Source organism: Sphaeramia orbicularis, chromosome 5 (genome assembly GCF_902148855.1).
Source record: "Sphaeramia orbicularis chromosome 5, fSphaOr1.1, whole genome shotgun sequence".
Classification (NCBI taxonomy): Eukaryota; Metazoa; Chordata; class Actinopteri; order Kurtiformes; family Apogonidae; genus Sphaeramia; species Sphaeramia orbicularis.
Genome location: NC_043961.1, coordinates 17,699,510 through 17,722,547, shown reverse-complemented (window position 1 = coordinate 17,722,547; position 23,038 = coordinate 17,699,510). Strand labels below are relative to the sequence as shown.

Here is a 23,038-nt window from a genome sequence, read left to right as displayed (position 1 = left end):
ATTTGAAATTTTTTCACATTTTTGTATTCCCAAGACATGGGAGAATTAGAAAATCTGGGCTCAAGTTGAATCTGAAAATTTTCCTGAAATAAGCCCCCCCCACCCCACCCCCCACTACCATGTGGTCTGTGTGGATCTGATCTTCCTCCCATATGGTATCAGCAGATCTGGTCTTCCTCCCATGTGGTCTATGTGGATCTGGTCTGCCTACCATGTTGTCTCTGTGAATCTGGTCTCCCTACCATGTGGTCTCTGCGGATCTGGTCTTCCTCCCATGTGGTCTACGTGGATTTAGTCTTCCTACCATGTGGTCTTTGTGGATCTGGTCTGCCTACCATGTGGTCTCTGTGAATCTGGTCTTCCTACCATGTAGTCTGTGTGGATCTGATTTTCCTCCCATGTGGTCTCTGTGAATCTGGTCATGCTACCATGTGGTCTCTGTGAATCTGATCTTCCTACCGTGTGGTCTCTGAGAATCTGGTCTTCCTACCATGTGGCCTCTGTGAATCTGGTCTTCCTACCATGTGGTCTGTGTGGATCTGGTCATGCTACTATGTGGTCTCTGTGAATCTGGTCTTCCTACCATGTGGTCTATGTGGATCTGGTCATGCTACCATGCGGTCTATGAGAATCTGGCCTTCCTACCATGTGGTCTATGAGTGTCTGGCCTTCCTACCATGTGGTCGGTGAGTATCTGGCCTTCCTACCATGTGGTCTATAAGTATCTGGCCTTCCTACCATGTGGTCTATGAGTGTCTGGCCTTCCTACCATGTGGTCTGTGCTGCAGAGCCCTGTGGGTTTCTTCGCGGTTTGAGGGGTTTGATCCTCTGCGGCCCCCGTCGCAGTGTTCGGGGACGTAGGTGGCGGCGGTCGGCCATATTGTCTCTGATACAGCAGAAATCACACTGTGGCACAGACACACCGGCGACCGAGGGAGGCGAGGGCCGACTGCTGGACGGAAAATCGACGTATTGGGAAGCATTTCGGCCGTCGAACTGATCAAGGGGGTGAATATGTCCTTCATGGTTTCTCTCTGGTCACAATCCCGCCTCTCTGTCCCGTACGAACCAGCGGGCGCTACCGTTAGCCGATTAGCATGTTAGCTAGCAGGGCCCGCCTAGAGCAGATAACTCACCGACAGCTTCTACTGACACCAAAACCACCCAGTCCAGTTTTTATTACCTCACCAGATAAATAACACGATTATGATTCAGTCATAAGCGCATGTAGTTCCTCCAACTCAGGCCCAAAGTTAACTGCCAAAGCCATTTGTATGTCTATGCTAAAGTCGCCCTGTCGTTAGCGGTGTTTGTGTCGCATAGCTCATTTCAGGGATGTTACGCTGTTATTTTTACATTTTAACGACAGACATGAGTTGGAACATAGATCTCATTTCTTAAGGGTTTGCTGTGTGCTTGTAAATTGCCCCAAAAGTCATAGTAGGGCCAGCAAGCACTAGAAAAATGAATGCTGACTGAAGGAGTTAATCCGGTCGATCCGGAAAAGGTCTTCATTCATTTACTGAAGGATGTGCTCATTGAACATCAGGAAATTAAATTACTACATTAACATGAGGCACGTGGAAGGATCTGCAGATGTTTGGTTCTCTAATAGGGAATGGGAATAGGACCAAAGCAGTCGATATTAGAGATGTTCTTCTCCATCCATGAGGCCGATGTGATTCATGATCCGATTAATTAATGTCATGTATTTTAATACTAACTAAAGCTTCTATTAATGATAAACGAGTCATTGAAAGTTTAGATTTGATGCACTGCAATTCGATGCATGAAGAATATGATGTTATGTTGTGTAGACGCATCTTATTTCTCTGGTCCTCTATAAATAGGAAGGATGAGCATCTAAATTAAAGTTGAAAGCTTTATTTGCTATATTACAATGCAATAAGTCGCACAGATACATTGAATTTAAGTACATAATATCTGGACAACACCAAAGAACACTGATGAAAAGAAACTCTGAAAGTCTGTATAATTGAAAACTACACAATACCCTCTAAAAAGAGACCCTCCCATCCCACTATTAAAAATGTAAAAACGCAATAATATGTAAGATATGTACATGCCTACACATATATATACACACACATGCATCTATGAATATTCTTTTGTACAAACATATATAGGCCTATGTAATCCAAAAGTGTACCAGTGTTTTCTTACAGACAGATGGACATAACCAAGTTTATATACTAGCCATAAGTCTAACTGGCCTGAAAACAAAAAAAAAAACTGTTGTGAAAGTGAGTTGTGTGTGTGGTCATACTGTCTAGTCTGCTGTGTCTCAGGATCTAAGTTTCACTGTTAAAGGTCTGCTTAATGTTTACCTCACCTTTGTGAGTGGTGAAAGACCTGAAAAGTCAGGGACATTACTATTTAATTTTCACGGTAGGAAAACGCATGAAATTAATCAACTGATATGAGATTGAAATGTGTTGTTTTTTCTCACTTTACAGATCAGAAAACCTTTAGAGTGTCAGCTTTAATTGGTGGATTTTAATGTGTATCCACAAACTAAAGTTGACATTCTAAAGATTTTCTCCTCAGAAAAACCACCCTGAGGGCTCAAATCATCATCAAGTTTAGACCCTGAAAAGGAATGATCTAAATGTAGTCAACCTTATGGTTTATGCTGGAATGGCTCAGTGTTAGTTGACTTGAGACAAAACATTTTTATGGTTTTGCAACTGTATCATCACAGTGCATAGAAAACAACGTTCGCCATAGTAATTTATTAATTGAATTTGATGACTGTAGGGGAAAAAACACAATTGGGGTTTAATATTTACACATTAACTTACTTGAATGCTCTTCTGTTCATACACATAAAAGTTATGAATCACAGAAGTTACCAACCCTAACCCTTCTGATTGTAGATTATGTGGCTGTGATGAGATCAACCACCAGGATCTGTTTGGGGGTCACAGCAAAGTCTGTCAAACAAACAGAATATCTCTTATTCTCTTTCTGTTTGACATCTTAAAAAAACATTTGGCTCTTGCAGAAACTTTTTTTTTCTCAAGATTGAGTGAAACCAGGACCTTAGATTAAACCACCTCTAGTATCCTGTCTATTTTAGTTACTTGTTTATAACAGTAGAGATGAGATGCAAAGGAGAAACAGTTCAGATACAAGGAACAGTCAATAACTAATAAAGACATGGGACTTCTACTAATAAATCTATATGAATGTAGATCTTTTTTTTTTTTTTTTACAGATGCAAAGTAATTATAAACGATGAATGTCTGCTTCATCCAAGTTATATTCAGTGTTCACTTTTTCAGTCAGATGACTTGCATCTTGAATTTGTGTAACTGCACAGATTCACATCAATGAATCTTAAATCCCTGGCAGCTGTTAATTGATTTCTGGAATTTAAAAGAATTGTATTGACGTGGAGGTTACTGGTAGTTCAACAAGGTACAGACCAGTTTATTCCAGTGTAAACGGACTGAATTTGGTTGTAAAATAATGTTATGTTCTTGTGAGACATTATACTATATAAAATACAAGAAAAGAGTGACATAAAGAAATGAGGCCAAAAAAAAATCACCACATGATAAGATTTCTAACAGACAGGACCTGAGATGCACATAAAGAGATCAGAAATTAACTTTTTAACCCTGAGACATTATTTCAAAGAAAACGGGCGGCTGTGAATTGTTGTCTCTTTCAGTGTCATAAAAGCTGCTGTGAGTATGTGTTTGTGCTCCTTTCCTTATGTGGTTTTGTTTTACTGTATGTTTTAGGGTCAAATCAGGGTAGAATAACAGAAAAAGACAGAGAGGAATTGAAGTTTGACAGGTTTTTATTAAATAAGGCACTCAGAATGTACATTAATAGGAGATTTAGGATGTTGAACATGAACTGTGAACTGGAACACACTGAACAACAAGGATTTGAATTTGGGCCCAGCAGTTTTTGTTTTGGGCTCTTTTTTCTAAATCAGTCCAGCTGCTTTTTGGCACCTAGTTGAACTCCAAAAAGCAGTTACATGGTCAAAACTCAATAAAAACACAGTAAAAAAAAAAATAAAGGAAAATCACCACAACACTGGAAACATCAGCAAAAACAAAAATCACAAGGAAAATAGTGTTTTAAAAGAAGCCCAAACTACCTATTTTTATAGTGAGTCGGTTTCACTCACTGTTTTCACTGTGTTTTACCCCCCATTCCATAGTTGGCGGGGAGGTGCTCTGAGCACGCTCAGAAGTCTATGGAAAGAACAAGGTCTATTCTGTCAGCACATTTAGAAATTGTCCTATCTGAGCGGCTGAATTTTTATGAATATTTAAGATTAATCATACATTCAAAATACTCACCACAGACATGTCAGGGTTTAAAGGGTTAAATAAATGTGGGTCCCTCACTAATTCCATCTGAATTTTTCGTAACATTTTGTTTTAGAATAATCACATAAATGTAAATTATTGTATCGATATAAAATCAATCATAATATCCTTTCATGACGACCATCGTCATCCTGCTCCTTACTGGTTGTTTTCCAAGTGCAGTCAGTTAAATCTACAACATGGATGTAGTGGTGTTTAGAACATGTGAATGTAGAACAGACACCTGCACTGAGGCCAATGCCGCTGGAATATGTTCAGTGAAATGTTTTCTTCTCTTGTATTCCCCAGCTCTCCCACCGTGCCCCTGGTGGCCCCTCCCCCCATCCTCAGGCGAAGCCCCCTCCTGAGCCCCTTGCCCTGTCGGGATCGGCCCCCCTCACCCCTACCTTCCCTCCTCTTCCTCCCTCCCTCCCTCCCACCCTTCCTCCCCGTTCTCAGTGAGGCCTCCCCACCACCTCTGCCAAGCTGTCGGACATGTCAGGACCCGTGCCGAGCCGGGCCCGAGTGTACACAGAGGTCAACACTCACCGGCCCAGGGAGTACTGGGACTACGAGTCCCACGTGGTTGAATGGGGGTAAGAACCTCAACCATTCCTCAACAACAGGGGTGTCAAACATACAGCCCACATGTCAAAACCGGCCCGTCAAAGGGTTCAGTCTGGCCCATGGAATGAATTTTTGAGGTGTAAAAATTACACTGGATATATGCTTTGTCAGATAACTGCAATAATTTGATTATGACATTTCTCTCCAGTACTTATGTCTTCATGCATATATAGATTAGATTAGATAGACCTTTATTGATCTTTTGGGCAGAGCCCTCAGGAAAGTGAGGTTCCAATAGCAGCACGAACAATGGATATACACACAATACAATACTTCAAGAAAATAGCAATGCACTAACTCAAAAAAAGAAAAATGGTAGTGAAAACAACAGCCAGTTGCATATTATAAAGTACTAGTATAAACACTTTGTCAAAAAGACTATAAAAAAATCCCAAAATACTAAAAGATATTGGCATGTGCAAAAAGCTACAGAATAAAATATTAAATATTAGGGTTGCACAATTAATCATTAAAAGATCGCAATCTCTGTTCACACATGTATGTGATCTCATTTCTATACATGTACGATTCTTAATCATTTTATTTCATGGGCCATATTATAAACAAATGCCCACAATCGCAGAACCACCGCTGCTTCTTCCCTCAACCAATGGTAAACCGTCTTTACAACACGTGAGCCTGCTGCTGTCGGCTGGAGTTGAGTGAGGAAAGAGTGAATTACAGCGGAGGAACATCTGCGGTAAAGACAGTGAAATGGATGAAAACCCCATTGGGAGTGGTGAGAGTCACCCACCTGAACTCATTAACAATAAAGCTTCGCATTCGGTGGTGTTTATCTCATGTCGGTCTTCTTTTCTGTCGTCCAGATCCAAGTGTGTTTTCATTTTCACTTCTCTGACTTCTGCGCTGCTGTTCTTCTTCTCCTTTTCTTTTGTTTGCCAGTGAGGATAACATGGCCTTTAACCAAGAATCAAAAGTCTCACCCTCTCTAAAAATTATATATTAAAAATATTCCATTGTGCCTCTTGGGAAGTTTCTTTGGCTGCAAACTTTCACAGATCAGCTGACGTCGCTTAGCAACAGGGACTATAAGTGTAGCGTTTCCGCTGGTAAGGTTTATCCATGCCGCCCCACCAAACATTTCATACAAAAAAAATCATCACCATTGTGTATTACACATATGTATAGTATATAATAGGCCAGGACAGGAGGGTAGGGAAAAAGTAAATGAACATTAAGTTTCACTTTAACTTCTGCAGGGGGCACGGACCGCACCGCCCCGTACCCCCATACTGTAAGTAGGACGGAAACAGACGCATGCGCGCGGGTAACCAGCCGAAACCCACGTGTGTGGAACTGCCCCGCCAACTGTGTGCGTGTGGCCAACACCCCACCCCACCGACCGAAACGCGCGTGTGCACCCCTCACCAAACCGTGCACATGCACACACACACACACCCCTTTAACACTGCCACACCAAAAGATCAATTCCACAGCAAACACTGCATAAGTGACCGGAGTACTTGCAGAGTGATATGAAAGATGCGAATCAGCGGTAAAAGAACCCATTTTCCTTGACAGCGGTGCAATAACCATTTTGTGAAAAAAATCGTGATCTCAATTCTAAGCAAAAGAATCGTCATTCAGGTTTCTGCCAGAATCATGCAGCCCTATTAAATATACATATACTACTAAAGTACTACCAAAACTACTGAAATATACAAAAGCTAACTGTACTATAGATGAGAAATATGTACAACAAATAAGGATATATACAGCATCTGGTTCCAACCGGCTCTATATGCCCTGAGATTACTTTTGTTATGATTTGGTGCTATATAGATAAAATTTGATTTTATACAGGCAATATAGGATATATACAGGCAATATAAAAGATATAAATAGGCAATAAAGGATATACATATATACCTAAAAATATCTAATTATGTATGTATGTTATGTATATTTATAGTTTAATAATCACAGAGTAAAAGGTAGAATAAAGTTATAGCAGTAATAGTTGTCCATACAACAATATATAATAATAATAATAATAATGATATACCTATTAATCGGCTTTATTTCGTTCTTTTACATCTGCACGTGTGAAAAAAACATCGTAGAAAACAAGTGACGTAGTTGAACATGAGTGGAAGACAATAGATTGGAGTCAACAATCACTGCGTACATACATCCTCCGAATGAAACCTGGTAATGGACTGAAACGTGTAAACCAGGGTTTTACAATTATCATATTTCTGAAGTGCATGTAAACATGTCAGATCTGATTATTACAGTTACCTGATTACTCCATTATCAGTTTTTTATGGTCATGTAAACACCCTCAATATTGGGCCTGTTATTAAATGTTTTGTGCATTTGTAGATCCACTGTGATCTGTAAGATGTGTAAAGGAGAAGCTGAGGCATAAAACTGTTAAAATTGCACTTTTATTTTTGGCATTAAAACATCAAGAAAAATTTGTAGGCAATTCCTTTATTATTGTACTGGTCTGACCTAGTTAAGCTCATATTGGGGTGAATGTGGAACCTGAACTCAAATAAGTTTGACATCCCTGTTTAAAGACAACCACATGCTTCTCTGAAACTGAGGTGTCTGATGATCTTTCTTTGAATAGAAACCAGGATGACTTTCAGTTGGTGCGGAAGTTGGGACGAGGAAAATACAGCGAAGTGTTTGAAGCGATCAACATCACCAACAATGAGAAGGTGGTGGTGAAGATACTGAAGGTACGTTTCTGTCGTTTCACATTCCTTAGTGTGATTCAACAGTTATGGCGGCGTCAAAGTCACAGTCAGCATTCATACGTTGATATCTGAGCAGTAGAAAGTGGCCAGTTTTTCTTATCACAGTTTCCACATCATTTCAGATTTGGCCGGTGATTCTTTTAATGACTTCATCTCATTGCATTTCCATTCGATAGTGTGTTTTCTATTTATGTGCAGTCTATCCAGTGCACTTTTAGTTTCTGAAGCTTAAACAACAAACAGAAATTTGATGATGATCATTATCCCTCCGGTATCCACCCAGAGGCCCTTCCTCATAACAGCATAATCTGCACAGTGTCGTACTAATGTCAAAATGTTTTTCTTACAGTTCTTAACTTTTTTACATTTTTTGTATTTCATTAACTTGAGCCATAAACAAAAATACTAAATATTCAGTAACTGTCATGTTTTTAACTCTTTAAATGCCATGTTGGTAATGTAAACCTGTATATTTTTTTTTTAACTTACATTTACAAACTATCCAAACAAAAAAATGTGAATAACTTGAAAAAAGTGAAATTTCTTTTGAAGAACAAGTGTAATTTTAACAATATTCTTCCTGTTATTAAATGTTTTGTGCCTTTGTAGATCTGATCAGTAATGCACATGTAGACATTATAATTCGAGGCATAATTTTGTTAAAATTGCAAGTCTTAAAAATTTTAGTTTTTTCACATAATTCACATTTTTTATGGATATTTTGTAAATGTAAATATTATCATAATTTAACCTAGATGCTAGTATTAAGACAGAAGACGCAGTATTTCTCACAGTCTGGAGATATTGAACTCCTTGACATTAAATCCTGTCTCCTCTTTGTCTGAAACTGTATGTATCATGGAATATAGAATGGAATAGAAAACATCTTTATTGTCGCTGTCACAGGAACAATGAAACTCTGTCTAGAAGCAAAACACTTTGTGGAAAAATGACTATAAAGTGATCACACAAAATACTTAGGAATGTAGGCAATATCTGAGCTCCTTTTCCATGGTCTGGTCTGAGTCCATTCCATCTGCTGAGTCCGTCTCTTCCTTCTTTACAGCCAGTGAAGAAAAAGAAAATCAAACGTGAGATCAAGATTTTGGAGAACCTTCGCGGCGGTCCTAACATCATCTCTCTCATCGATATTGTGAAAGATCCTGTTGTAAGTTAATTGTTTTAATTTTTTTTGTTTTTTCATAAACGCATCCACTCCCCAAACCCCAGTAGAACAAAGAACATCCAACTGTTACTACATTGTGCATTTGTATGTTTGGGTGCTGAAATATCATCACTGTACCAATAGCGTGATGATCTACCCGCCTGTGCAGCCTTATCCATTTCACTGGGGCTCGGTAAATGTGTTCCAGTAAGTACGTAGCCTGGCAGTGTTTTCAGTAAAATAGATGCATTTAAGAAGCTGTGCAGTCCCGTATTCCTATGTTGTTTTAGGGCTCTCTCCAAAAATATCCCTAAGATCCAGGATCTGTCAGTCTTGTCTTCTGAGGTTTCTTTGATTCTTGTAATTGACACGGTTGGGAGGGAGTAGGAAGCTTTTTATTTCCAGGTCTGGGTTTTTAAGTCTATGACTTAGTTAAAAAAATGGTTTAATAATAGACGAGTGTGTAACGTCTTGGTTAATTACTCAATTTTTAATGAATAAGTACACAGTGTGTTTACAGGTCAGGTACAAAGTCTTAATGTCATAAATGCATTTACATAAATATAAGCCTTAAGAAGTCATTAAATAATAAATGTATTTATTATTTTATGGATTTGTCGATATGAGTTAAGCTGTTTCTGACGTTGCGTTACAATGTGATCTTCATTAAGCCTATGTCTGCAGTGGCTTGTAAGAGGAGTGATCTAAATCACACTCTTAAATTTGGATAAAAATTTAGAAAATCTCTTTAATAAGCATTAAATGTGGTGCATTTTCATGGAGTTCTTTGTGCCGTCTGGGTTTTTTTGTTGCCATTCAACTAAAAAAATTCAAAGGAATTTTTTTGCAGACTTTGGGAAGAATATTACGTTCATTAGAAAAGAACTCAAAGAAATGACAAACGGAACTGACGGGAGGGTTTTTCACATTCTTCAGCTTGTGCAAAAAACAAACCCACACTTAAAGTGTGTGATGGTTTTCACTCTGATATGATCTGGATCCATGTTTAATAGATTTACTGTTTGACATAAACAATTACCTGACTGTTTAAATCTCACCAAACAGAAACAGTTATTTTCTGTCATAAACCTTGATCTTCATTTGTTGAAATAATGACGATGAGGAATGTGTTTCCTCTTTTAGTCCAGGGGAGAGTCCTGCTGTAGATTAAAACCCTTTGCTATTAAATCTAGTCCCCAGACTAGTTTTATTGAGTGTAGGTGACCTGCTCACCCTCATTATGTATTTCATCCAGTAGAAACGTCTTAACGTTTTTGGTTTTCTCTCTTCACGTCATTGTAACTAAAGTATGTCATCAACATGGATGTACATTCACACAGCAGCTTGAAAATTATGATAATAATAATGGATTAGATTTTTATAGCACTTCTCTATTTCCACATAGTCAAAGCGCCTACATTGGATCCATTATTCATTCACTCACACATCCACTCTCAGGTGGTGTTAAACTACATCTGTATCCACAGCTGCCCTGGGGCAGACTAATGGAGGCATGGCTGCCAATCTGCGCCAACAGCCCCTCCCGCCACCACCAACTGTTCACACGCATTCATACCCCAGTGTGAGCAGCGCTGGAGGTAAGGTGGGTGAAGTGTCTTGCCCAAGGACACAACTGCACATGACTAGGACAGAGCGGGATTTGAACCGCCAACCCTCTGGTTATTGAACCAGAGCTCAAGAGAAAAGTCCAATCCTTTACTTCAGTCCCAGATGTGGACATGACTCATCCTGTGACCTGTAGACTTGAACAGTTTAGATGGAGTCACTAGTCTGTAATGAGTTGTCCTTGTCAGCGGTGCAGAAGCTGACCTGAGATCTGCTCATAACAGTAAATGAACAGATGTCATGACCCAGTGGTGGCTTCACTCACAGAATCAATCAATCAATCAAATTTTATTTATATAGCATCACATGATAACAAAAGTGACACTACATTACTGCCTCATGAAACTACATTTCAAGCTGGTCTAAACCAGACTCTTGGGGGTTGTAGTCATGCTTTAGCTCATTAAGCTGCTGTTTGAGTCAAATACATGATGTTTAATCGATCTAGTTGCAGGTTTTCAGTTCCTATATGAGGTGATAATGTATTAAATACATAAATGCTCTTCCCTTTCAGTCTCGAACACCCGCTTTGGTCTTTGAACATGTAAACAACACAGACTTTAAGGTAGGATCCTGTTTGTGTTTGTGGTGGATTCTGTGAACTAGAGCTGGGCGATAACACTGATAACCTGTGTCTTTCCAAATCCTTATTACTTTCCCATTTAAAGGCACATTTTTGGTCCTGAATGAAAGTTGAAGAAACCACACTGTTGTTTTCAATAACAACTGGTAATGGTGTAAAGGACAAAAGCCCTCTATTATTTTTATTTGAGATTGAGAGCTTATTTTATACTTTTTATTTTGATTTAATTTTAAATGAGTGCAGTTGAAGACAAAAAACACCATTGAAGACACAAGTCTATTATTGGCCTGGTCTGTTTTATCGCCCAGCTGTGTCGTAAACCTCCTTTCTTGGCATACGCGGTGTTTTCCGTACACGTGTGTGTATGTGATGGAGGAAAATCAAAGTCCAGTGCTATGTCTTCGGTGCCAGAAAGTCCACCATGTTCTGGTTCTATCCTCAATCACTGGTACATTCCACATGTTACTGTGACTTTACTCCAGGATTATACCACTAATGTCGACATTAATGATTCGTTTTGTTCCACAGCAACTGTACCAGACCCTGACAGACTACGACATCCGATTCTACATGTATGAAATTCTCAAAGTAAGTTCTGCTGCTTCATGAAAAAAAAAATGGGTTCATAGGGCACAGTTGGCATTCTTTACGTTAACTCTGATAGATTTCTTGGTGAATTTTTTTTTTTTTTTTTTCATCCCGATATTGGTGTATTCTTCTTTTTATGATCTATTGTGATCTGATGCTTTCCTCTGCAGGCCTTGGACTACTGCCACAGCATGGGAATCATGCATAGAGACGTGAAGCCACATAATGTCATGATCGATCACGAACACCGCAAGGTGAGAGAACAGACACACAAACACCGCTATAAGGTGTTTTCCGTTCATGTGTTACACATTTAACTGAATATTCTGAAAATCTCCAAAAGAAGATTCATGCTGGCTTCCATCCATTTTTAACCATCCGTTACCTGGGTGAGCATGTTATGCACACTTTGCAATTCATGTTATAAAAAGTCATTATTTTTCAGAATTTGTTTTAGGTCAGAATTCAACAGTTGTTCATTTTTGCATGATTTTTTTTAAATTCTGACCCATCCACCAAAATCATCACATTATAAACGATGTTAAATTCCTACACTAACACCCTTCTACCGAGTACAAAATGCACACTGACACATTTAGCATTTAACATTTGACCTAGAACAAAAATAATGTATATTAACCAATATTGGTGTTAATCATTGACATATGACAGGATGAAAAAATAGAAAAATAACAAATCCAATTTTTATGTAGAATATTGGAAATAAAGTTTTGGTGTTTTTGGCATCAAAAAATTATATTATAAACATGGAATTTAAAGGGTTAAAATATGATAGTTGTTGAGTATTTGGTGTTTTTGTTTATGGCTCAAGTTGATGAAATATTTAAAAAAGTTAAAAAAAAAATAATAATAAAAAACAAACTGAAAAACATTTTGACATTACTATGACACTGCACATTATGCACTTTAGGTGGTTAGACCTCTAGCGATCGGATACTGGAGGGTTAAAGTGAATATTAAGAGCTGCTTCATCATCAGTGTGATTCTTAGTTGAGGTTTCTTCAGTTTTTGTTTTTGTTAGTTTTTTAGTGTGTGTGGTGTTTCTGTAGCTGCTGCTTCTTCAGTCATGTCACGTCGTGTCTAGATGCCAACAGTGTTGTGTGGTTTGTGTGTCTGTAGTTACGCCTTATCGACTGGGGTCTGGCCGAGTTCTACCACCCAGGGCAGGAGTACAACGTCAGGGTGGCGTCGCGCTACTTTAAAGGCCCCGAGCTGCTGGTGGACTATCAGGTACAGACACCTGGACTCTGGTTCTGGTCCTGGTGGGTTTGGGAACATCCTCAGATTTGATTCTTGATTCTAAATAGTTGGATTTTTTTTTTCGCTTTCACTAAGGATCCAGACACTTAGTTGTGATCTCTGTGGAATTTTTCAAATGGCACAACACTAAACTACAGCTGCGGTCTATGATTTTGTTGTTCACTTCCTGTTTTGTTCAACAAGATGAAAACAACGAACTCTTCCTCATTGTCACATTTCACAAACCTAGAACTTTGATGTTAAATAAATAAATCAAATTCAGTCATATAAAGCCTGTGTTCTTCATCTGCTGTGTGTGGTGGTTTGGTTGTGATGCGGGCTTTGCTTTGTCCTGTTGCAGATGTACGACTACAGTCTGGACATGTGGAGTTTGGGCTGTATGTTGGCCAGTATGATCTTCAGGAAGGAGCCCTTCTTCCACGGCCACGACAACTACGACCAGGTACAGAGACACAGTCAGTTTCATCACAAATATCACAATCTACATAGTGTGATTATGATCAGATTTAACATTTAGATATCAAATGATTATTTTCACATTATATGTCCTTCCCACAGACATCAGACTTTACCACAGTTCACAGTAACCCCCCTATATCATCAATATCAACATAATGTACAACTTAATGCAAATATGTTTATATGTACAAAGCAGTAATATAAATAGAATATTCTTTTATTTTTCCTATTCACTTCCGAATGTTTCTGCCTGTCTTTCTGCACTTTTCCTTATATTTTTGCTGTTGTTAAAACTGCATTGTCCCTACAGTGGGATCAATAAAGTCATGTCTTATCTTAAAAGACACAGAAGAAAAACATGCAAGAGATGATTATTTGTGGTGTTAATTTCTTTATGGTCAGAACATGACGCTCTCTTCAAACAGAGCATGGTTATGAGATGTAACTTAAAACCAAATAAATGCAGATAAAAGATTGAAAACAGGTTTAACTGACCCTACACAGCACACTGGTAACGATAACAGTTCAATAAAGAAAAATCAGTTGCAACAACACTAATGGTAAAAATAAAAACAAGATAAAACGCAATAAGATTACAGATGGAATGTTCTAGCTAAAAGATTCTAGAAGTTGTGTTTTTTTCCATGTTAAGGCTTTTCTTGCTTCTCACTGGGTGCTGTTCTACTGTTGTCGTCTTGTGGTGCCTCCTGATGGCCAGAACAGAAACAACAGGTCAATGAGATAGAAGTTCAGACCCGGAAATGAACCATGCATGAAAATGGAACAGAAACAAAACTAAACAGAGGATGCTTTGCTCTGGCGGCTTGTAAGGGTGTATTCACACCTGAAAAGTCCTTTGGTCTGCTTATTTGATTCAGATCGAATGCAGACTTTATTTTTTTCATTTGGGTTGGATCGTATTCTCATTGCACTTTTTGCTAGTGGACCAAAATGCGTAAACAGAAACATGAATGTGACGAACTGTGCTGGCATTGGGCAGAAAAGTCGGGGGCAGGGTGAATTGCAGATGGCCGGTGTTGATGAAAATAGACGTGGTGGTCCTACATACAGTTATCATTTTCAGAATATTTATTGTATTTTTACAGACACAAATTTACGAAAATAATGTTAACACTCAAGAACAGCTCATTCGGAGCCAGTTTCATAATGTGGGCATCTGACCAAACGTCAATGGCACATTCAATTTCCTCATTGTTCCACATCTGTCCATGGCTCATGACTGCTGCTATTAGCTCTGACCACCCGTGAACCTCGGCTACTTCCAGCGGCTACAGTGGCTCGTCAAGCACAAAAAGGCGCAAGATTCCTTAGTTTGGTTCGGTTCGAGGTCGGTTATATTCACATCAGAAGTGAACTGGCCCAGAGTCCGTTTGGAAGTGGACCGAGACCACCTCTTCTAGGTGTCTCGGCCCGCTTGTTTGATTTGAATCAGAGTTTGCATGTTTGTATTCACACCTAAAAAAAAGTCCGGACTTTCTGGGGAAACAAACTCTGGTCCATTTTGAACGGACCAAACGAGGTAGGTGTGAATACACCCTAAGAGACTAAAACAGAATTAACGGTCAGAGGTTGAACCGTCCTCTGTGCGGACTCCAAGGCCGTCCCCCGCCCATCTGCTTGCTGTTCTGTCCGCTGTCATGTCCTCGTGTCTCACTGTGACATCAGCGGTGTTCCTTGGGCACCGTGTCTGTCATGTGACCTCCATCCCTGAGTTGGGGGTTCATCCCCGTCCTCCAAGACAGGTGTGACCCTCCCTCACAGAGCCTAGCCAATCAGAAACTCTCACAGGGTACTCATTCAGGTCCTAGTAACGTAGTCACTGTGTATGTGAAGGTACATGAAGAACCATTTGCTCCTCTGTTGCAGTTGGTGAGAATAGCCAAGGTCCTGGGGACTGAGGACCTCTACGACTACATTGATAAGTACAACATTGAACTGGAACCTCGATTCAACGACATTCTGGGACGGTAAGAGCTGGTCCAGGTCATAGTCGGGTCCCGCTGCCATTAAAACATGACTATTGGTTTTACTGAAGCTACTTCATGTGAACAGAATCAGAATATTTACCAGAGTTTCATGGGGATCAGTGAGTTTCCTCTTTACACCAGTAAGAGTTAGTTCGGTTTAATGAAAAAAATATTAGTGAGCCTTTTTACATTCACACAAATACTCTGATTATTATCCGATTTGTGGAGTTATCAGATTATTATTGATCATACGTCTGTGTTTTATTAAATTGAGAATTTGATCCCTCAGGGTACCATCTTAGGCCCCATCATTTATGTTTGCATTAATGAATTTTCAGATACAGGTTTACAGATGTACACTGATGACACTGACCCTGTTTACATTTACACTAATACTAATATCAGGATCTGATTTGTGGAGTTAACAGATTATTATCGATCATGTAAACAGTATAATGTGACCTGTTTTATCAGATAACAGCAGTAATCTGATTATAATAAATCCATGTCTTCCTGCATGTATACGGCATGTATACGAGTTGAAGACACTAACAGGAAGTTTGTTTCTACGTGACTAGACTCGCATAAAATAAAACCAAACAAGAATTTAGTAAAATAATGAAAAAAAATAACAAAACCGATAAAATTAAACAAAATAATAAAACAAGTGGTGCCAGGCTCAACAAACCCCGCCCCTCACATGTAGTTTATCTCATTTTGGCATTGATCCAGCCGATGCCATCATGTCTATGCATGTGGTGATGTCAGCATATCAGTTGCCTCTATATATGTGCCAAGTTTGAAGTAAATTGAAACAAAATCTTCTCTGTTTTTATAGACATTTGAAATTTCGCCCATTATAAGTAAATGGGAGAGGAAAAAATATTTTTAAAAATCGTAAAAAAAAAATGTGAACTTTGACCTACTTTTCCCAAAATGTAACCACATCTGTTTTGGGTTACTGGCCATCTATAAACCCCATTTGGTGTGAATTGAAGCAAGTTTTGCTGGTAGAGTGTTAACAATGAAACCGAACCAAAAACAATACCCCTTGCCTCTCCTTCAGGGGTCGGGGTAAAAATGAACAAAACTGAACGTGAGTTAAAGACAATAATAGGAAGTTTGATTCTACTGTTAAAATAAATTCAATAATGAACTGAAACGATCTGATTATTACAGTTATCTGATTAATAACAGTTATTGGATTTTCATGCTCCTGTAAACAGGGTCAGTGTGACTGTAGTTACAAACAGGAGTTCATCATGTTCACTGGTGGTTATCGTTTTCCATGAGCAGGAGCATGAAGCCACTTTTTGAACCTCGATCCAGATCAGATCCAGTCCTGACTCTGAACATGATTTAGGTCATGATGTCTGTCCAGAGCGCCTCCTTCATTCTCGTCACATTGTGGTTGTTTGGTTGTTTTTTCGTGGCACAGACATTCCCGTAAGCGGTGGGAGCGCTTCGTCCACAGTGAGAACCAGCACTTGGTCAGCCCCGAGGCCCTGGACTTCCTGGACAAGCTGCTACGTTACGACCACCAGGCCCGGCTAACGGCCCGCGAGGCCATGGACCACCCTTACTTCTGTAAGACCCCGCCCACAGACCCCAGATCCCGCCCTTCTAACAGATCTGCACATACCACATGTCTAACCCCAGTCCTTCTGTCCCTTCAGTCCCCATCGTCAAAGATCAAGCTCGTGGAGCCGGATCTGCCAACCTGCCCAGTGGGAACCCAGCTGTGAGCACAGCCAGCATGATCACTGGTGAGAACCCCGACCTGGAACCGCAAAGAACAGGAGGAACATAAGAGAGCATAATGGAACATAAAGAACAGGAAGAACGATGGCCGCCGCTCAGGAGGCGGTAACGTTCAGGTCACTGTAGTAAAGCAGGGAGCAGAATAGAATAGCCTTTATTGCAGGGTTTAAAGTTCTCCGTCACCACGACGGATTTCCGTCAAATGGAAAAATTGAGGGGGGAAAAAAGTCATATTGAAGTAACTTCCCCTCGTGTTTCACGGAGTCCAGTCAGCACCGCGATCCTGTCCTGGGTCTGCTGTCCTGGGTCTGCTGTCCTGAATCTGCAGGTGTTTAACACAGGCACGCCACGCACAGGGGGCTGATAGGTTTAACAGTGATGATAATAAGATGACTTCTTTATTTTTTTGTCGGGAGGAGAGATTGATGATTATTTATCTTAGGAAGGAAACGCTGCTCATTCTGTGCCTCAGAAACACACGGACAAGTTCAGCTTTACCGAAGTTCAGCCTCCAGATGCTAACTTTAGTTTAGTGCTAACAAGTAGCTTTCATTATGAAAGAACCACAGTGAAAAGGGAAGAAGACAGAACTGATCTACATGTACCTTCATGTTTGGGTTCATAGCTTATCTCCTCTTGCCAGTATATGACTAGTGTGTGTGTTTGTGTGTATGTGCCCTTCCCGTGCGTGCGGCTCTGCGCGCCACGGCCTTACGCGGTTACGCGCCCGACTGCATAAGTGCTTTATTTTGACCCGTTTAGCATCTTATTTCTATCTGTGTGGTACAGTACGAAGATAAAATTGAATGAATGAGTAACACCCTTGGTATTTGCAGTGCTGAAAAGCAGAAAAAATAAAAGATTAGTTGGTTAGGGTTACATTTACACAGACATTTTCCCCAAAATTCATGTGCTGTTGGAGTTGGAGTTATGTTTTAGGAGTTCCTAAATTGTTAAATAAAAAGTTTTTCACTCATTTTTTGCAGTAAGGTTTTCTTCTAGTTATTATTTTCACTTGCTTCAAAGGTTTTCATACCCTTTAAAATTAACCAGAGAGCATCAAAATTGACCTGAAGCTTTAAAAATTTTCTGGAGGAGGACCCTCAGACCCCCCACCAATACCACTCATGACATTTCTTCTATCCATGTTACTGATGTTCTACACCTGTACACTCTCCCATTCAGTGTGTTTTACAGTATTGCCAAATTTGACTATATAAACTTGTATGCTATAGTAGTATTGTATTGCATCATTTTTAATAATGGCCAATGATTTTGACCAGAAGAAATTTTTCAGTCAGATGAAAAATTTTTGCTTTAATCCCTGCTTTATTGTCATTGTGTGTGCTACTCCAGTCAGTGCAACAATATTAATTTAAAAAAAAACAGCACATAAAATAAGAATAGAGCGAATATAAAATTACAAGAAACTAAAATATAAAATAGTGCATTTGTGTTTGATAAATATTGAAGAAATATCGCATTGTTATTGCAAGAACAGAGGATTTTGCACAAACGGCAGAGGATTATCCTGCAACTTATTCCACATTATTCACATTATACAGGGTTATAGGCAGATTGAATGAAAACTCATGAACTAAGAAAGCACACCTTTGGGTTTCATGTTTTTATATATATATATATATATATATATATATATATATATATATATATATATATGTACACACACACACACACAAAATTTTTATCATAGATTTGTAGTATTATAATATGTAGAAAAGAGGCAAAGAAACAGAATAAAGTCATTGATTTAACTAAACACACAACCCTCCAATTTTATAGAATAATACAAAACTCGACTTTTACATTTTAATTTCAGAAAAAAACCCCATGTCTATTTGGGTTAATATCCTAGAAGTCTTTTGACTTTTTCTGTTTTTGGAAACTCTTGATGGTTGGTAATTAGACGTCAGTGCAATGCCTGTTCACAGTCAAAGTTTCACAATGAAAGATGTGTAATTTCTATGCAGTAACGATAGTTGTGAACACTCTGATATCGACCTTTAGACTCATGAAGATGCGGGATGTATTTCTGTGAAGTGTGTGGGTTGAGTTGTTCAGACCTGTGGCTATTTTTCTATCTCAGTGTAACTGAGACTTAGTTTTATAACAGTGAACAGGGATCAGACATTAAAACACGTTCACTATATCATTAGATCATGTGGTGCTTATAAATTATGTATTCAGACAACGTCCACTGGTTTTAATAGAAGTTAAAACTATTCAGGGATATTTAATAGGGTTTTTTTTTTTTATATTTTATGTATCATTCATTTATCCTTTTTTCCCAATTATCTTTATTACATTTTATTACATTTTTATAACAACAAATGGTCAGCACAACACCTGGTCTATATGAAAATAAAAATATGAAGTTGTTGGAAGATAAACAGATTATTAGGATCAGATTTAATAGGTTTTTAATCTGAAAATAAATTTTTAATGAAGGGTTACAAAAATAGTCTGAACGTTGTGTTGCACATAGTGTAAGTCCCTCATCCGTTAAAAGTGTTTTCCATCAAACTTTAAACTGGTGCATTAATTCCTTAATTTCTCTGAAATTAAGCTGGAATAGTCTAGATCAGAGGTTCTGAACGTTTTTTGAACGAAGGCCCACTAACAGCATCATGAGCCTCCTGCAATGAGGGATTCATGGTCAATGATAAATAATGGATTTATTACGTTCTGCTGCTGTTAGCTAATTTTTTGGAACATTTATAACAAACACAGCTTTTTTTTTTCAAATTGTATCAGATGAATTAACACCAAAACTGTTTTACCCAACTATCGGATCACCATAAACTGTGTTTTAGCCATTTTTCATTTCACTACGCCAATAACAGCACTTAAACACAATGCACTTATAATTTGGAATTCACCAGTGGAAAGGAGGTTTTTCCTGACAGCACCTGAAGGCAGCATGTGAATAGAACAATAAACATCAAAATATATAAGTAGAACAACAGAGTGTGTTAGAGGGGATGATGTGACCTTTGACCCGTGACAACAGCTGTATATGATGTTTGTTGTTGTGTCTACCCCCCAGGTATCTCTGCCTTGCCAGCCTCCACTGCCCTGGGCCCCCTCACTGGCTCCCCGGTCCTGTCTGCCGCCACCAACGCCCTCAGCGCCCCGGTGCCCGCCGCTGCCGGAGCCCCGCAGTGACACCCCACCCCCAGTCACCCCCCCACTCCCCAGCAGTCTGTCCCAACCCACCACTGAGACCACCGCCCAGACAATGAGTGGGGGATTGGATTTCCAACAGGTGCCAGTCTGCCAGCCCCCACCACATTCAACCCCAACGGCGTCCCACCAAACCTTCGGGACAGGAGGAGGACACTGAAGAAAAGACCGATGTGTTTCCACCCCCTCTCCCCTCCTCGAATGACCGTGTTCCCCTGACATCTGACATGAATGTTCTGTGTAATTGAATAAACAGGTTCTCTGTCATTTTTCCACGAAGCCGCAGTTAAGACGGACGTGAAGATGTGGGCGTCAAGACCAAAAGGAGCACGTTCTGTACAGTTTATGACTGTAGCCACGCCCCCCAGACTGCCACTAAGACCACCAGGCTCCCCAACGAGCAGAGGATACGGCGGCCTGTTAGGGACATGCCCACTAAAGTAAAGCTGAAGAACGAGGACGTTTAGAGGAAAAAACATCAACGGTTTTTCCAAAGTTGCAAATTGAGGAAAAAAAATACTCAGCTGTTAAGATTTAATGAGAAATAGGAATTCATAATATTTTTTTCACTTTGAAATGATAAAGTCGAGCATTTACAAGAAAATGGATTTTACCTCTTTATTCTCAGAATAGTTGAGTTTGTCATTTTACTTTAATCTTGAGGAATTGTATTTTTTTTTTTCCACCAAATTTACAATTTAAGGGTAAACTTATGACTTGAATCTTGAAAATGTGGGTTTTTTCTCACAAATTTAGGATTTATAATCTCAAAAAGAGTTTACATTTTTCTTGCAAATGTGATTATATCATATCTAAGAATGTTTTGGGTTTTTTTACCACTATCTCAGAATATTCTTTTTTTTTTCATGTATTTGATATTTTTTGTCTGTTAAATATCTGATTTCTAATCCGATTTTTTTTTTTTTTTTTACATGAAAATTTGCAGGGGGTTATTTTTCAGAATATCTGAGGTTGTACATTTACTTTATAATCTCAGAATATTCAGTATTTTTTCCTCAAATTTTCTTGACTTTTATCTAGATACTGGTGTTTTTTCCTCTAAATAAGCCCCTCCTCCTCCTGTGCAAACGTTTTCCCCGATTGGCCGTCGTAGACTCTCCGTTCACATCTAAGCATTTCCATGTGTTCGCCACCATCCTCTGTAACACACCGACACTCGAAAGCGTCGTTCTCTGCCTTTCTGACCAAACTAGATCACACCAGTCGGTCTTTTATGCCCTGCCCCTCCGGCCCCTCCACCCTGTTGTCATCTGATTGATTTGTGGTTTGATTCTGGTGTCGTACTCTGATCTATGAATCCAGGTGCGGTGCATTCAGGTTCTCAACAGAAAACACGGCTCCTCAAACGTGCTGCTTTCAGACATAACCAAAGTTTACTCCGTCGGTTGAAGAAAAGACTGAATCAAACCTAGTTCTGTATTTTCTGGAGCCGCTGTAACGCAGGTAGATGATAAAACGGGAAGCAGGAAGCGCTGTTGGTGTCAGGTGGGTTGGTTCGGTTCAATCCACGTTTCACCAACACGTCGAAGGAAGACGAGTTTGAAGGTCAGATGTTGAGTAGCACTCGAAGGTAGGATTCCCCCGTGTTCTAGTGCCAGAGTTTGAACGTGTACGTTTTAGACCCTGCTGTACATATGCATCTTTTTATTTTAGATTTTTTTTTTGTTTCAAAACCTTAAAAAATGCAAATAAATGGGAACATGTATACATCGACCTGAGAGCGCAGCAGTTTGAGTCCCTACATCACTGTATATATTTTTATGTCCTTATGTAGAAGGCTAGTATTTGAAAATATTTGTGTAAATAAACACGTGTTTTATTTATCAGGTACATGTGGCTGATTCTGTTGACTTCATACACTTCACACTGATCGTCTGATCTTGTCCAGCTCTGAGCTGCAGACGAGACCAGGTCTTTATCTGGACCAGGTTTGGATCATACTAAGGCCTTTACTTCAGTTTAATAAGTACAAATGATCAGAATTAGTCTGAACATTGGTATGCGTTGATCCTCACATTTGCCAAAAGTGGACCAACAAAGAGTTCGATCCAGCCCCAAGTTCAAAAATAACATTGAAGATACGAACAGTCAAGGATATGAACACATACAGACCAATGTGACCGCAAGTAAGAGCATAATCTATAATAACTCCAAATTTTCTCCTTGGTTTAAGGTGGAAAAATAAAAATATTGACATTACAAATCCTGTCAGAGTAGTATTGACTAACCTGAACAAATGAGAAACCTGAAATTTCTTTAGAAACGCAAGTACAATTTTAACAATATTCAGCCTGTTATTAAATGTTCTGTGTTTGTAGATCCATTGTCATTGGTAAACTGTGTTAATAATGAGATGAGACATAATATTGGTCAAATTACTCTAATTAAAAAAAAAAGATTTTAGGTTGTACACGGTTCAGGTTATTCTCATTTTTATAATGTAATTTAACTTTCATTCTAAAACAGAACAATTTGGATTGTTTATCGGTTATTATAGTATTTTACTGGTCCAACCCATTTGAGATCATATATGAGATGGTTTGTACTGGTCTTTAAGATAAGATGTGATATGACTTTATTCCTGCCACCATGAGGAGGTTCCACAGCAGCAACAAACAACAAGCAAGTACAGAGTAAAAGACAGGTAGAAGAAC

At 39.1% G+C, this 23,038-nt stretch overlaps 1 protein-coding gene and 1 non-coding gene across 3 annotated transcripts; both read left to right on the top strand.

The window, feature by feature from the left end:
* Positions 1 to 866: 866 nt before the first annotated feature.
* csnk2a4 (casein kinase 2, alpha 4 polypeptide) lies at positions 867 to 22,214 on the top strand. Of its 2 annotated transcripts, XM_030133648.1 has the most exons (14): positions 867 to 1,008; positions 4,662 to 4,948; positions 7,579 to 7,690; positions 8,775 to 8,876; positions 9,018 to 9,080; positions 11,014 to 11,064; positions 11,611 to 11,670; positions 11,841 to 11,924; positions 12,811 to 12,921; positions 13,292 to 13,393; positions 15,298 to 15,398; positions 16,837 to 16,985; positions 17,075 to 17,164; positions 20,227 to 22,214. In XM_030133648.1, the coding sequence occupies exons 2-14, from the start codon at positions 4,848 to 4,850 to the stop codon at positions 20,343 to 20,345; spliced, it is 1,245 nt and encodes a 414-aa protein (XP_029989508.1). In that variant the 5' UTR covers positions 867 to 1,008; positions 4,662 to 4,847; the 3' UTR covers positions 20,346 to 22,214. The 2 variants fall into 2 exon arrangements, with proteins under 2 accessions (XP_029989508.1, XP_029989509.1); XM_030133649.1 differs by lacking the exon at positions 9,018 to 9,080 and having other exon boundaries at positions 20,227 to 20,345.
* Positions 11,403 to 11,538, top strand: LOC115420264 (small nucleolar RNA SNORA57). The gene has a single exon (XR_003935532.1). It is a non-coding gene; the product is annotated as a small nucleolar RNA SNORA57 (small nucleolar RNA).
* Positions 22,215 to 23,038: the final 824 nt, after the last annotated feature.